The sequence below is a fragment of the Lipotes vexillifer genome, unplaced genomic scaffold (genome assembly GCF_000442215.2).
Source record: "Lipotes vexillifer unplaced genomic scaffold, Lipotes_vexillifer_v1.1 scaffold172, whole genome shotgun sequence".
Taxonomy (NCBI): domain Eukaryota; kingdom Metazoa; phylum Chordata; class Mammalia; order Artiodactyla; family Lipotidae; genus Lipotes; species Lipotes vexillifer.
Genome location: NW_006776799.1, coordinates 1,464,216 through 1,481,415, shown reverse-complemented (window position 1 = coordinate 1,481,415; position 17,200 = coordinate 1,464,216). Strand labels below are relative to the sequence as shown.

Here is a 17,200-nt window from a genome sequence, read left to right as displayed (position 1 = left end):
AATGGATTTGTCACAGACCTGCTCCTGGCATTAATAGGTATCAGAAGCTGTGATGGTGAAGCCATGATGGGGACAGAAAGGTGGACGAGGGAGCATCTAGTGGGAGCTTTGATCTTTTAACTTTATGCCCAGTTCCATAATTGTGCTTTCAAATGTAATTCTAGCTGCCAATTTACACTTTACCAGGGCTGAAACTTATTTTTAGTGTCATTTCCATGGAAAATGTGCACTTTGCTCTTGATTGATAGATGTATTTTGACAGTTAATACAGGTTTACCCAGTCAAGGCTTGTTTTAGTTGAAAGTGAAAATGGAAGAGGGGGGAAAAAAATTACTTTGACAGATCTTGGTATTTCTCTTTTTATTGCATTCGTTGTCTAACAACAATAATACTCATTGGCAAGAAATTTATTTACACTAACAAATTAAATTTAATCAAGGAATTTTTAGATTGGTTAGAAAACAAAGGACCACTGTGATATTCTGCTTTGAATGCCTCTGAAAACCAAAGAGTAAGAAATGGCGTTTGAAACAGAACAATCTAGAGAAGTACATATTAACCAAGCACAAGAGAACAATCCAGACGTGGCACTATTGTCTCTTCCATGCAAATGATCAGACACCAAAAGGTACGAATTGAAATTTTCAGATAACATGCTATCCATACTTACTGAACTTAAAATGATTTCCAAACAACTGTCTTCCTTTAGTGATACATAAAGAAAGATGAAAATAAATCAACTCTACAACGGAATAGAATTCATTCTCTCTCTTTCGTTTGTTTTCAGCCGGCCAGTTTTGTTAGTGGTATGTAGCAGGTGTACTAGTGGTTTAACTGCAACACCATTAAAAGGTACAAAAGCAGCAGTGATGATCATAAATAATATTAAGGAAAACATATACATACATATTTAAGGGTTTTCACTAAGCACTAACTAACTCTGATGTTGTTGGAGGTGTTATCTAGCTGGAGTGCCTCCTGATTTCCACTTTTTAAGGGGATTTAATTATTTTGGCCAATTGTTCTTTCATGGGTGAAAGTTTAAATTCTTAACAGGAAACCTGGGTGTGTGAATAAGACAGCTGAAGGAAACAGAAGTGTACACCTTCCAACAACACACTCGCGCTCCTATCCACTTGCGTTATATTTGGTGATGAGCTAACTGTGGCATCACTCCACAAAAGAAGTAAATAAATGGTCCTGTGATAGCAACGCTGCCATCGGAGGGCCAGTAGTTAGTGACTTATGCATCACGGCGACCAAATATGTAATTTTAGAGCGTGAGCGAATGCACGAGAACACACAATGCAATTTTTAGCCAAGGAAACTGCAGTCTGCAGCTGAAAATCCCCAAAGCTGTATAAACTTCTGAGCTTCAACTCAGCAGTGTGCAATCTTGACATCAAAGCATTAAGCAAACGTGTGAGGAAATTTCATCCTGCTAAAATACCAAGTATCTAATAAACCAATTTTACCAAAATATATAAACATGTAGAAGGATAAGTGCATTTAATAGAAATACATTAAAAAAATCTCTTAAAATCTCATGAGCCATTCAATGTACACACACAAAAAAAGTGGCAATAAGGCTATGATACTGCTCAGGGTCCTATCTGACATTACCAAGTTCCATATACAATATATATTTTGATGCCATGTGATTGCAGTATGTGCATGTATGTACAGTGGGAGATATATTCACACGTATGCAGTTCTGTACGTCTACACAAATGGCATGCACATTCTCGAGATGTTGCCTCTTGTTCTCTTATTCTTTACCTCATTCATTCTCGCGTCCCTAGCGATTTTGCAGGGGGCGGGGGTTGGGGGGGAGGGGCAAGGATTGGAAATCGTCGTGTTTCTTTCTTTCCCCACTCTGCAGGTCTGGAAGCGGGCCACGCGCCATGCTTGGTCCATCCACTCACAAGTGTGAGCCTTCCAGTAACCACCATTCCCTCAGCGCATCCACACAGACACGCACACACAAGCACGTCAGGACCCTCTGTTTTGCATAAGGTAGAGCTTGATGTTTTCATTTTCCAGGGGAGCCTGCTTCTGTAGGCTTTTTCTTTGCCCTTTGACTTCTAGGGCGGGTCTATTCTACAACGCTATTTTAAATACTACCGCTGTACTGTCTGGTGTTATTTTTTTCCCCAGTGTTTTGGACCAAGACTAAGTTTCCTGAGACTTTAAATGCCTAAGACAGATCTAAAGAAGATCTGCCTGCATACACAGGCTGTTCTCCAGGAGTGAATTTCTGAAGCACGTTCGTATTTCTTACAACGCTGCTGCTTTTTGAGAACTTACTTCCCACCCCTGTCATCATAACGAAAGCAATTCTAGTAGAAAATATGGACATTTTATTTCTGGACTTCATCCTTAAATGCTTAGCTTCATAACCGTGTGCAGGTAGATCCTTGATTAAAGGTAAATTGGAAAAAGATATTTTAAAAACTGGGCTTTTCTTTTTCATTTTACCTTTTCATTCAGAAAGCACTAAGGACTTGGCATTAAGCAGGTGACTTGAACCCTAGTGACTGCCGTCCACCAAGTTGAAATGCCCCTCATCTGCAGCTCTATTGGGACAGTAAATTTACTCAAATGGAAGTTGGTCATTCTGAAATACCTCCATGTAATGAAGGGGCTACAGCACATCCCAAGCATAGACATTCGATTTAGAATTGCTGGGATACCTCCTTTTGAAACTGCTTGAATGGTATGGCCAGACACTGGTTCCCCTCCCTTGCAGCTTGGTCTGTATAACCTTTAACACTTACAAATGAGTTAGAACAGCCATACAAATGTGAGTTTTCATTTACCTTTTACAATATAATTTTAAAGCACACATTTCCTATTACACAAAGAACCTAGCCGAGAATCCTTTGTCTTCAGCAGAAACCATAAAGGCTAATTAAAGTGCTAGATCAAACAACCTGGCTTGGGCCTGTAGCTTGGGCCTGGGATATCTCAAGATTTCAGGGTAGCGATGACTACAGGATAGAACAAGGGTTCATTTGGTTCCTCTCTTGGCCTCTTGCCCCTCTGTTTCCAACGACAACAAAGAAGCACAAGGTAGTTTTCCCATTTCACGCCCCGTTTAGAAGCGGAGGCACCCCTATCCCATTGCAGTCATGAACTGTTTGGGTTAAAATGCTTACGGGGTGTTGAGGGTGGGAAATCCATGTCAACCCCAGCTAAAGGAGGACAGTGTAGAGTAGCTTTATTGTCATGAAATTAGTGCTGGACTTCAGCACTGGGTTAGAATATGGGCAAAATTTTAGATTTCTACCCTAACTTATCACTCTGCAGTGAACTTCTGATTCAGGCAAAGAAAGGAGGAGAAAACTACTACATAACCTATGAGTTACTTTACGGGAGATAGATAGTCTTTAAATAAAGTAATCTAAGTCCTTTAGTGGAACACCCTGCCCCAGACACCCAGCTCATACAATGCTCTCTGTCTACCGCTTGGCCTCACCACAATCTCCTGTCCCCCAAAGCATTACCTGTACCCCCAAAACACTTTTGGCTTTTGTTAGAGTCATACTGAGCTGTCGTTTAAGGAATATAGTTCCTAGGAACCAGATATTCCCTTTTTGTTCATTTTCTGATAAATAAAAAAAAACTACAAAGTCTGTAACGTTCATGAAGCAACAATTCTGGGCTAAAACTGTAAGGATACTGAAAACCACTAGCGTTAAAGTTAGGATTGTGTAAGACACTGGAACCTCAATTAGGCATCATGCACCAGAGTCAATAAAGGAAATAAATAACAGGAAAACAAAATGTTCACAAGATCTGACTGAGGTCCTTCACTTTGTTTCCGTATCCTTTTATCAATATGTTTACGCTTTATCCTTTGTTGGACAATCAAATCAATTTCAGCAGTTTTAATTAGTAATGTTAAAATAACTCATTAAGACCTAAAATTACTATAAGTTAACTTAAAAAATCAAAACTGTTATACTACAAACTAAATGATTTGAGGAATAAGAATTTGATTTATAATATTGTCAGTTGGTTGTTGATCTAAACATTGGAAGTGTACAAATAAAGTTAAAATAAAGAACAATACTTCTAAGACATCTAAAAATGCAATATAATAGATCATAAATTATGTGCAGAGACTGAGACTTATACACATTTCCAGTATATACTTCCATTTTCAAATATTACCAAAGTGTAAACATAACTTAACATAAATCATCCTTCCATTTCCACTCTTAAAATGAATACAGTGAAACTTCCAGTGTGATCCAGATCACTTTTTTTCCCCAGAGATAAGCAAAAATGGCAAAACTTTACAATAGCAAGCACTAGCATTACCAGATTTTGACTAATTTAGTCTTTTAGTATTGAAAAGATTTGCTGAATTTTGTAGTTCATTGATAGTGGTTCCTGGTTTCCCATGATATTAATAAATAGCAAAGCACCACCTATCTCAAAATATTAATAGAGATTCTAGTATGGAGTTTCATTATCATACCCCAAATGACGATAGAAAAAAATAGGTAGTGACTTTGATAACTGTAAAACACAATGTTACTTTATGCCAGAGTTTCTGAGGATCAAATGAATGATCTATACCTAGTGACAAGGGAACTGAAGCTTAACAGACAACACTGTCACTGAAAAGGAAACAAGCCTTAGGGAAGAACAAGATTATAAATTTCTAGTTTAGACAATTTCAGATTTTGGATATTCAGACAAGCAAAAAAAAAAAAAAAAAAAAAAAAAACACAATGCTTCAAAATAGGAGATGGAGCTATATGGGAAGAAGCCCCTTTACATTATCTGTTACTTGTAACCTTCAAAAGCCTTCCCCTCAGCTCTGCGTATAGAGTATTTCCAGTGGAAGACAAGGACAGAGACCACCCCCGCCCCCCGCCCCAAAAAACCGAAGTAAAGGAAGTAAAATACTTGTCCAAGGATTGGTCTGTCCTCAACTCTTATTCTGAAACTCGTCCTCTGGAAAGTGGATGACCTCATTTTTACAGCCAATGCAGCAAAGAGAACCAGATGCATGAGCATAAAAAGCAAAACAACAACGACAACAAAAAATCCATCATTTGAGATTTCTCAAGATGAGTTTATTTTCTCCTCCTTCTGCCCCACTCTCCTGCACTTGAATTAGTTTGATGAAACACTGAACTCCTTAATACTGGCTTTAAAATAAGTATAACCGCCTGCACTGCCAGCCTGCATCATGTGTACCGTCTTAAACAAACTTTAACTGTAAAGTGGTAAAAAAAAAAAAAAAAAAAAAAAAAAAAAAAAAAATCACAATGCTTCAAAATAGGAGATGGAGCTATATGGGAAGAAGCCCCTTTACATTATCTGTTACTTGTAACCTTCAAAAGCCTTCCCCTCAGCTCTGCGTATAGAGTATTTCCAGTGGAAGACAAGGACAGAGACCACCCCCGCCCCCCGCCCCAAAAAACCGAAGTAAAGGAAGTAAAATACTTGTCCAAGGATTGGTCTGTCCTCAACTCTTATTCTGAAACTCGTCCTCTGGAAAGTGGATGACCTCATTTTTACAGCCAATGCAGCAAAGAGAACCAGATGCATGAGCATAAAAAGCAAAACAACAACGACAACAAAAAATCCATCATTTGAGATTTCTCAAGATGAGTTTATTTTCTCCTCCTTCTGCCCCACTCTCCTGCACTTGAATTAGTTTGATGAAACACTGAACTCCTTAATACTGGCTTTAAAATAAGTATAACCGCCTGCACTGCCAGCCTGCATCATGTGTACCGTCTTAAACAAACTTTAACTGTAAAGTGGAGATCGCCAAAAAATGAAAGAGAATGGCTCAGAAAAACCATTCAAAACATCTCTAAAATATAACTGACAGCTCTTCTTTATGGGAACATTCTGTGTGCTCAATAAAATTGCTTCTCTGGTCGAATGTTAGTCAAATCTAACTTTTCTCTAACTGGCATTTCTATTTTTCTTAAAAGTACATTTCTTAAAAGTCTAACTGAGCCCACTTGGGAAATCTTGAGCAGAAAATATGTGATGAGTTCCTGATTGTGTCATAGTCAGGCTGAAGACCAGCCAGAATGTTCCCCAGGAGAGGAAACCTGAAAATGTTGGTTTCCTTCAAAATCAATTTTCTGTTCAATTTGTTGGGGAGAAAAGGAACTGTGTTGTGTGTGTCGGTGCTGCTGAAATACTGAACATGCAGCAGTAGCAAAGTAAACAACAGATCCCAATATCCCATGGCTGCACTAACGTCTGAATTTTTCTTTGTTTGGCTAAATCTGGAGGATAAATGTTACCCTCAGAACCCCAAGGTAATGCCCACATCCACATTCTTAAGGCTTTTGCTTCCTTCTGGGGTTAACAAATAAGTGTAATTCTTTTCTCTCTTCCCAATGCCCAGCAGGCAACACAGTTTGCTTGCTTTTTGCCACAGTAGGCAAAGGGCACCCACATTTCCACAGCGGGGTTGTCTCAGTGTCCAGACACAGAAACGAGGGGGATCCTCTCCCACACACCGGGATAGATTCTGCAGCCCAGATCTCATGGCAGAGAGGTGCTCTCGGCCATGCAGATATGTGCCATTGCTCAGTTTCAGGACCTCATATTGAAAATGCGTGGCGTTCCACGGACAACGCCACGGTGTGTCATGCTCTTGTTGAGCAGGATCACGCTGGTTCTTCAAGTGACACCACCCACCCAACACAAAGAAGAGAGAAACACTGCTACTTTGCAGCTCTCACAAATGAGATCCTTGGTTTGTTACTAAACCAAAGGTGGCTTGGGATTATTTCCGTAGGTTAAGAGTGAGTGTACTCTATTAATGCAGAAAATGCAGTTATTGAACACACAGTTCCCCAGTCTGCCTAGAGCACATTACCCCCGTCATCAGTTTCTTCTTCATCCTCCAGAGGAGAGCAGGGCAGGAAGAGGTGGAAACGTCTCCGTGTGTGTCACTGCTCACCAGCACCCTCTGTGGCGGCTGCCATCTTCTCTGTCTTTTTAGACTTCCTCTGCATTTGCTCTTGTTCCTTCCTCCTCAGCTTTTCTCTTTGTTTTTCTATTTTCTCTTGGGCCTTCCGAGCCTTCTCTAGAGACACTTTCATTTCTTTGAGTTTTTTTTTGACCACTGCTCGGTCCTGGGATGATGTCATTCCAAGAGCCTAAGAAGGAAACACATAAACAAACTGAATTTGAAAACCAATGACCTCTCTGCTTATGATGAGGTTGATATCACAAGATGTTCAAACTCAAGGACTAATGTAAACATAATCAAAGAGGTAGAAAGAGCTGATTACATTTGCCAAAAATCTACATACTGTGGGGCGGAGCTTTATTTGTTCTTTTATACTTTGAAGTCCCTAGCACAGTACCTCCTAAACCTCAGCAAGTAAATGCTTTCTGAACTGGTAATTAATGGGACAGTGAATGGAAAAAGGGCACAATTCTGCTTCTCCAACCTTTGGGCTGTGGACGTTTACAGCCAAAAGTATTGCTAAACTCACTGATATTTTCAAAAGATAGGAGTGGGCACCTGCTGCCACGGAGGGTTCCAAGAAGGGCAGGAGGAATCGAAGTGGCTTCCTTTCTGCCCATGTATTCCTTTACAATGGAGACCAAAAATGTCTCTGGGACCAGAATGCTCATGTCAGCATGATTAGCCATTCTCTCCCTGTAGGCAGACCTATAAAGGAAGGCTGATCATAATGAGGCTGCTCGATGAGCTTGGAATTCAGAATAAGGGGAGTTGGTTACGTACTTTAAATGTTTCATGACCTTCAGAATCAACAGCGGGATGCATCCATCTCCCCAACAGGGACAGCCTTGTCAATGGGCCTTCATATTCACAGGCTATTGATTGATCTCTAACCTTTTCAAAGACTGTCAAGAGCTACTCATCTGCCCGTCAGCCCAGCAGGGGGCCGAGGTTGGGGGTGGCAGGCTGGCTGTGAGCTCCTTTTGCCCTTTTTCCACAGGGGTAGGTGCCACCTCAGGCTCTAAAGGAGATGGACGGGACAGGTGAAAATGAGAGTGCCAGGGCAGGGGAGGGAAGACACGGCCTGCACTTGGTGGGGGAAGAAAGTTCTGGGGAGAACACAGTCCCGTTTTTTGGGTGGTATGCAGGGAAGAGGGAGGGTGGGGGGAGCAATGAGTTAAAAAAAGGGAAGATTCACGGACCCGGGTTTTAACTCTAATGTTATGGGAGAGTCCACATTGGCCATTATTAAAACTCATACTACATAGGAAGTAAGTAGAGTTAATACATGGACCATGTGTTGCTTGGCGGAAGCAATGGAGTGAGCCTCTAGCTCTCCTGCTCGACAGCCTACTGTTTGATTCAGAACCCGACGACTTTCCGAAACTTCCTTTACCACTCAGAAATCATTCAAGGTCCTTTCTGCTAACTGTGAGTGAGAAGTACCTCTCGGATATGCAGGATGCTCTCATCTAATGGAAACATTTTAGGCGCTATGTGTAATACAAATTATACTTGGTAACCTGACACAAACATATAATTCTTTACCTTAAGTTTATTTCCATCCAACTGCAGGAGTTGCTCTCCAGTGATGTTTTGGGCACTGAATTCAGAGACATACTGCTCCAGATTTAGGCTCATTAGCCAGTGAGAAACCTGCTGCACGCTCCATTCATGAATGGCCCGATTCAGACACTGACTGTGTTTGGGAGACTGTCCGTCATCAAGAATCTGAGGTAGGAATGTTACGCAGGGTTGTTAAAGGACCAAGAAGCTGTAGCTCAGTATGGCATGTGATGCTATCAAAAGCCATTTCTTGCCTACTAGAGCCACACTTGTTTTTAAACCATAAAGTAAACGAATGGTTCTAGCTGTATGTGTAACATACACAAAGTTATTAACTCTACATTTTGTTTAGGTATTTGGAAATTTAAAAATTCCCCCAAACAAAGCATTTTAATGTAGGAAGTTTAAAACTGAAAAATACACTCCAGTGTTGCAAGTTTTTACATTAAAACACTATGGAAAGATTATCAGACGCAGAAAACGAATACATCATTAATCTCTATATGTAATGCATCACTCTGCACTGATCCTCTGCTAAGACATCAGAGATATGTAAAGATACATTTAAAAATACTGAGGTATATCTTTTACTTAGAAGGGGAGAACATTAAGTCCTCAAGCATTCTTAGGGGAAATTTCACAGCCAGTATTTCACTTGAGCAGCAAGCAAACCTATGAGGAAGGTAGGACAGGTAATTTCCATAATTACTTTTAATAAACGAGGCAAGTGAGGCCCAGAAAGTCTCCAGATCTGTCCAGTATCACGCAGCTAGTGAGTGGTGGAGCTCAGCATTTACTGGTTTATTCCAAATCCCAGGCTCTGTCCAATGCAGGACATTGCTATGAATAGTGCAAAGGGCAGCTGGGTTCCTAGAACCACTAAGCTGAGAGGAGATGAAAGCAATGATAAATCCGGGAGGAGAGACAGGCGTCACCTCAGTGACCATGCAGGGAACACAGAGGAGGGGATGGGGAAGCTGAGATGAAGGCAAAGGAGGTGAAACACAGTGGGCTGTGTCAGGGTAATGGTGATGGGAGGCACAGCAAGGGACTCTGGAGGTGGAATCTGGAGATCCTCTTGAATGTCTTTTCAACTAAGATATAGACAAGGGCAGAGAGTGAAACTATTTAACACGAGGAAACCCTCCACTACAGAGGAAAGTTTCTTGTCTTGTTTGATTTTAAATCATTTGCAAAGATAAGAAGTGTCAGACAATACCATGTAAGCCACCACACACAGCCCACTGAGAGCTCACCTCGTCATCTATCATATCCAGGCTCTGAGTGAGAGAGCAACAAAGGAACCAAAAAGAAAAGTGTTACAGGAACAGGAGACACACATGTACAGTACAAAGTTTTAATACAATTAAAATCACACCAAGCCTGAAGAATATGGGCAGAAGAATTTAAGGGAAAAAAAAAGTTTTACAAAGCAAAAATCACATTAGAAAGAAATAACTAAGAACAAATATTGAGGGTGAAGATATCTTTACTTACAGCGCTTCTCCCCAGCCCCACCCCCGCCCCCAGTACTGGTATTTCTTCCTTCTACTTATCTCTTGGAGCACTAAGTCAATCACCAGTGTAATCTTCTGCCCTCCTGTACACATTATATCTCCTGAGAATCCATTGCAATGCACACTTGACCCTGGCTTCTAAGTAAGTGGTTCTCCCCCCGTTTTCCCTCCTTATCACAACTGCACCTCTCCCCACTCCACTGCGGTGATTCTCACTCCCCACTCAGAGGGAACATCGGGGATGGTGAAAAAGGTGAGGGAGGAGGGGGATGGATCCTCTGTAAACTCCCTCGAGATTTCTTTTTTCTTTTTTTTTTTTTGGCCACACCTCGCAGCTTGCAGGATCTTAGTTCCCCAACCAGGGATCGAACCCGGGCCCCCCTGCAGTGGAAGCACGGAGTCCTAAAGACTGGGCCTCCAGGGAATTCCCTCCCTTGGGATTTCTGGGCCGTTCCCTCTTGCTGCTCTCCAGTGCCCAGCCTCCCATCCCCAACCCTCTGTTGATAGTCATCACATTTATGTCAAAGAAAGGCTGAGGAGGTCCCTAGACAGCTTAACAGGGCTCAGAAATAGTACTCTGCATCCATGTTGAGACAGAGAGGGAGCGAAATCATGTGGATTGATATGCAAAATCTGCCTAAAAACATTCTCCCCGGTGATAGTTCATCGGTAAAATGTATGATCTGAGAAAGCAGCTCTGTCGTCAGTGCCGTGCATGTACCTCATCTGATGAGAGCACCAAGGACTGAGAGAGCCCAGGTGTTTTGGGTTCTGCTCCCAGGCCGCTCAGGTCTGCTGAACTGGTACTGCTGGGGCTGAAGTCATCACTGAAGGTAAAATTCTGAAAAAACAAATAAAGCTCACTGTTAAATGAGCATAGTGAGTGAACCAGAGGTAGGTATGTTTGCAAGTTCTGGAAAGGTTCTTTTTAAGTACTCTCAGAAGAGATTCATATTCGGTTTGGTGACCTTCACCCGGCAGTGGTTGAGAACACTGTGCCTTCTGCACTGGATGGGGAATTCTGGGCGCTTTCTCCATCACATGAAACGATAGATATCTTAGAGGAATGATTCTTCAACCTCTCTTCAAGGGTACAGCATTCATTATCCTCTGTAACTGCTCAGAGGGGTAATATTAATAAGCCTATATTCTTTGACCCTAATCGTGATAAGTAACAGTGTAAGTAAAAATACAAGATGGTGTGGTGAGCCTGAGTTATTAGGAACAGATGGCAATCCATATTAGAAAGGTAGCTTGAGCACCCCCTGGGAAGGATCGCTTGCTGTTGGCCGTGATAAATACTGTGAGAGATGGCAGATCCTCTCCGGGATGTAACCTTCAAGATGATGAGTTCTGGGGTAGGTCACAGTCTGCCATTACACTAGTAGTCACATGCTAAAATACAACTCTTGCACAGCACCAACGGAGTACCAAGGAGGCTGCAGCACGGACAGAAACACATTTCCAAATAACCACCTGCGGGTTGGGGAGGTTGAGGGTGTGTACGTAAAACTTCCCCAGAATTTCATTGAAATGTTCAGTGGATATTAAAGTTAAATAAATTCACAATGACTACATAGCTGCATTTGTAAAAACATTTAAAACCAAATCTGGTGTCTCTCCAGTGCAAGATAATAGTAGAATCTATTCAAACAACATTTAGATTTCTCAGATCCAAGACTGAAAATGTTTCAAGACCAAAGTGGCCTTCTGCTTCCAGAACTTCTTTTGCTAATAATTCTAGAAGGACTGGTTTTCCTGGAACTCTAAGCACCTGACCAACACCATCTTGTTTCCTATTCCCCTTCCTTAGGAACTGGACTGTTAGTTTTCCATTAGGTTCCCTTGCATTGGGTTTAGCTGGTTGTCAAGAATAAATACCATGCCAGAGGCTAGAGAATTCAGTACCAAACAAACGCCAAGTTTGCTAAAACTTCAGAAAAGGAGACGAAATCAGAGCACAAGGAGCTAGGCTAGTAAAACATTTAAGCAGGTGAGCATTTAACACAGCACATTACCATTTGACATTGTCATTGGAGATATGACCCCAAATTCTGTCAAAACCTTATGAGCTGTTGACCTCAAGAAAAGAATTAAATTCAAGTTAACATTAATCACAGGTTTCTGTTTGAGAAAGAAAAGTGAACATTGATAAAAGGAGACCAAACGACATGTGAAAGTTAGCCACCGTATGTGTTTCAATAAAATGTTAGGTAAGGTTTGCAGCGTCATGCTGGAAATAACCATCGTGCATTTAAAAACAAATAAGCATATAATTCCTCATTCTGCTAAAGTTAAAAAACTTTGGTGATAGAACTGTAACAGTTTATCAACATGGGAGTTTGATTTAAAAGAAGAAAGAAGTAAGGGTGCTATGTCAGCATTGATCTGTTTGGAAGAGTTTCATTTAGATATACTGAACACATATTCAGTCCCAAATTTATTTGTTTTCCAGTAAATCTTGAAGAGCACAGCAAAAATAGTTTTGTAATGTAATTTAAAGTGGAATACTTGGTAAACAGATCTATCATACTGTTCCATGATTCAAATGCATCTTTCCCAGCATGGCTTGACTGTCAAACTGAGATTAACTAGCAGTATGTGAAAAGACAGGCAATTCAAAGATTAACGTACAATCTAGAATGGAACAGTATTAAAGAAGGTGATGGTTAAATGAGGCTGTCTTCCTCCCCCACACAAGAAATACCATGCACTGTTTACTGCAGTGTTATCACATTGGTTTCTCGGATCCAGAGTGTATACACACAAGTTGAGAATGCTTTCCAAAGATCGAAGAGGAGGAAGGATTGGGGGTTTTCTTGTTTGCTTTTTAAATCCATGTGTTTTCTACCTTAGACCCCTTTTTATCTGAAATTAGAGTTTCAGGAGAAGGCTGAAGGGGACTTGCAGATGCAGGCAGGTTCCTGAAGGAATAGGATCCTTTCCGGCCTTCGTTAAACCATGAGAAAGGCAGGCCCGCTGACGGCGTGGAGGCCTGAGCAGTGGAGGACAGCTTCGGTTTCCAGTGTTCCAGCCTGCCGCTGAAGATTCTGGGTTATGAAAAGAACGGGTATGTTAGACAAAGAAAAGGCAGATGTAAAACTTATTGAAATGAATTCTGAAGGGACTCTGAATATAGTTTGAAGTCATAGTTTGAGAAATTATTCTACACAACGGATAGAGTAAAAATGTTGCCGTTTTGACTAGAACGTTCATCTTAATAGTTACCTTTTTTTGGTTAACTTTAATTTTTCTTTTCTTTTGGGCCACACTACACAGCATACGGAACTTCCCTGACCAGGGATCGAACCTGCGCCACCTGCAGTGGAAGCGCAGAATCTTAGCCACTAGACCACTAGGGAAGTCCAATAGTTATCTTTTTTGCATCTAAATGGGTTCTATAACAGTGATCAATATTTTGTTATCATTATTGCCACGATGAATTTTATGAAATGTGCCTAATAAATGTATGTGGATAAATTAGTATCAGGGAGGGGCATGGTCTTTTAGGAATTGCTATTAAGTTAATCATCACAGCATTCCCTTTATTTGGGTCACGTAACAGTGCCTCACACTAGTGACATGAGCTCATAACCAGCATTCTACCCTGGCCGCCTCTGAGCACAGGTTCTCAAGAGCATGAGACTTTAGAAAATGATATATTTAAATACTTGGAAATTTCTGGGCTCATGATACTTTAAGCAGAACACACACATCTTATTGGTTTTTCATCATAATCTTAGTGCCTTATCACAGGAGGAACATCAGACCCAAGGTCCTAAAACCGTACACACTTCCTGTGTACATGGCCTTGGTCCTTCTCTCAGAGTCTATTTCCTCATCCATAAAAGGTGGATATTTTATATATATCATATGTGATGGTTAAGAATTAAATTAGATAAGTGTGAGAGTGCTGTGAAAAATGTAAAGGTATAAAGGTCTATGCTTATTTAATATTTAAAGGACTCAAAGGCATTTGAAAAACACAGTTTGAAAACAGACTTTTGGGACTTCCCTGGTGGTGCAGTGGTTAAGAATCTACCTGCCAATGCAGGGGACACAGGTTTGAGCCCTGGTCCGGGAAGATCCCATGCACCGCAGAGCAACTAAGCCCATGAGCCACAACTACGGAGTCTGCAAGCCACAACTACTGAGCCCGAGTGCCACAATTACTGAAGCCTGTGTGCCTGGAGCCCATGCTCCACAAGAAGAGAAGCCACTGCAATGAGAAGCCTGCGCACCACAAGGAAGAGTAGCCCCACTCGCCGCAACTAGAAAAAGCCCGTGCGCAGCAATGAAGACCCAATGCAGCCAAAAATAAATAAATTAATTTAAAAAAAGAAAGAAAGAAAGAAACCAGACTTTTTTTTATCTTAATGCAGTTACCTGCATATTTATATTTACCTTTTGGTTAAAAAAAATTATCAGGAGCTGAGGCGGGAATGGGCAGTAGTTTCTATGCACTTGGAAGAAGCCACCCTCACTATGTCCAAGTGATCTCTGATATAATGTCTATTATTTGTTAGCTGTTGATGTCATGACAACAAAGAGATTCCCCTTCAATGAAAAGTGCCTCAACAGCATGGCTTACAGACAACTTTTGTCCCAGATGTATACTGAATTTCAAAGGTCTCACATCTCATTACTTTGAAATATTACATATTTCAAATTTATATAGGTAATACAACTCCTAACAATTTCTGTTCCATTTCCAAAGATTATTGGGAGAATCAAATGGGACAATTAATGTAAAAGCATCTTGTAAACTGTAAAGCAATATATGTATAAGGGGATTGTGAGAACGATAACTAAAGGGAATGCAGAAGTCAGGGCAGTTTTGGTCGCATTTTACTGAAACCACAGGTTGGATCAGTACAAGTGTTTCTCACACTAAAGATTCCAGAAGATCTGATGATTTTAATGGTGTATTTATTTAAAAAAACAAAACAAACCCAAAGGGGCCTGCAAGGATAATAAAGAGCAACCAGAGATGTGTCAACCTTCAATTTTATCCTGAAGTTTCAACTAAAAAAAATTTGTATCCTTAAATCCACTTACTGTCAAAAAATGGGGGGGATGTGGGTTTACAATAACTGAACTTAAGAAAGCATGCTAGCAGAGGCAGATTGGTCTTCTGTGAGAAGCACTTTTTATTCCTGGGTCTTGGACCAGTGCAGTGGTCCCCAAATAAGTCTGATAAGGATCATCTGCAGTAGCTATTCAAATACAAATTCTTGGGTACCTGGACTTACCAAGTTAGAATTTGGGGGAGAGGGAGGAGTTGACCTGGAATCTGTATTTTTTAATAATACATGTCTGAGCTCACTCTTACAGTTTTTAATAACTATATTTATTAATATTATCCTGAATACAAATGTGAGGTTTCTGGAGCAGAAACAGGTTATTATTTACTTAACAAAAGTTATTGCACTGGTTTCCCATGCCCTAATTTCCTCTTTCCAAGCTGACACAGTGGGAACAAGTTGTCATCGTATATGTGGTCTACATTATAGGTGAGGAATCTAAAAAATATGAATCTGGATGATTATATAGAAGAGGGACAGCTGTCTGCCTTGTTTCCTCTGAGAGAGGGAGAGATGTCTTATCTCCTTAATGTAAACAATTCAACTTGAGAAGGATTTTGGGTTCTTATGCTTTGGAAAGTAATATATGTCAGAGTGATACATGTAAGTAATATATGTCAGACTAGTGTCTCCAGCTTTACAGCCCCGGGAACGTCTCCATAGAGTTGGGTCTCAGCCCCCTCTCCATATCCCCACTTCTGGAAAATGTAATCACATACCTCTGGGGAGGTAAATCTCCCTGCAGGTAAATCTATCTATCTAGTCATAATTTAACTTCTCAGGCTTATCGTTTAGCTCAGGTCCCACATTCCAGTAAAAATGCTCACAAAGCTCTGACTGTGCAGAAACATAAAAATACTTTCCCTGTAGCCCCACACTCTTATAATTGGGGATATTTGAGATTAATTGGACCTGATGATTATTTTCCTCCTCTTTGGTTATAAATTTCTGAATCAGTTAATCAAAGTAACATGGGAATTTTTTAAAGAGTTCCATCCATAATTCAAATAAGACATGGTAGTGCTTAAATATATGGATACTGTTTTAAAGGTTATAAACAGGCCATAAAGAATGACAGCATGAGTATCTTGTCCTAATCCCAAGTAAACTGCCTTTGTGGCAATGCTTTTAAAACCACCACCACTACCACATTAAAAAAATTCTTTTTAACATCTTTATTGGAGTATAATTGCTTTACATTGTTGTGTTAGTTGCTGCTGTATAACAAAGTGAATCAGCTACACGTATACATATATCCCCGTATCTCCTCCCTCTTGAGTCTCCCTCCCACTCTCCCTATCCCTCCCCTCTAGGTGGTCACAAAGCACCGAGCTGATCTCCCTGTGCTATGCGGCTGCTTCCCACTAGCTATCTATTTTACATTTGGTAGTGTATGTATGTCCATGCCACTCTCTCACTTCATCCCAGCTTACCCTTCCCCCCTCCCTGTGTCCTCAAGTCCATTCTCTACATCTGCGTCTTTACTCCTGTCCTGCCCCTAGGTTCTTAGAACCATTAAAATTTTTTTTTCAGATTTCATACGTATGTGTTAGCATAAGGTATTTGTTTTTTTTTTTTTTACTTACTCTTTTTGACAGACTCTAGGTCCATCCACCTCACTACAAATAACTCAATTTCATTTCTTTTTATGGCTGGGTAATATTCCATTGTATATATGTGCCACATCTTTATCCATTGATCTGTCGATGGACACTTAGGTTGCTTCCATGTCCTGGCTATTGTAAATAGAGCTGCAATGAACATTTTGGTACATGACTCTTTTTGAATTACGGTTTTCTCAGGGTATATGCCCAGTAGTGGGATTGCTGGGTTATATGGTAGTTCCATTTTTAGTTTTTTAAGAAACCTCCACACTGTTCTCCATAGTGGCTGTATCAATTTACATTCCCACCAACAGTGCAAGAGGGTTCCCTTTTCTCCACACCCTCTCCAGCATTTATTGTTTCTAGATTTTTTGGTGATGGCCATTCTGACTGGTGTGAGACGATATCTCATTGTAGTTTTGATTTGCATTTCTCTAATGATTAATGATGTTGAGCATTCTTTCATGT

General features: G+C 40.6%; 1 protein-coding gene across 4 annotated transcripts in view; it reads right to left on the bottom strand.

Annotated features, from left to right (window-relative positions):
* Window positions 1-6,931: 6,931 nt before the first annotated feature.
* PPP1R9A (protein phosphatase 1 regulatory subunit 9A) overlaps window positions 6,932-17,200 on the bottom strand; it is a 318,597-nt gene continuing 308,328 nt past the window's right edge. The window contains exons 13-16 of one of the 4 annotated variants that reach the window (XM_007450653.1): window positions 10,766-10,885; window positions 9,784-9,807; window positions 8,510-8,692; window positions 6,939-7,148 (exon numbers count right to left, since the gene is read on the bottom strand). In XM_007450653.1, the coding sequence (XP_007450715.1) occupies window positions 6,939-7,148; window positions 8,510-8,692; window positions 9,784-9,807; window positions 10,766-10,885 (537 nt within the window). Of the gene's footprint in view, window positions 7,149-8,509; window positions 8,693-9,783; window positions 9,808-10,765; window positions 10,886-12,895; window positions 13,095-17,200 lie in introns of all 4 variants that reach the window. The other 3 variants (XM_007450651.1, XM_007450652.1, XM_007450654.1) reach the window with 3 other exon arrangements.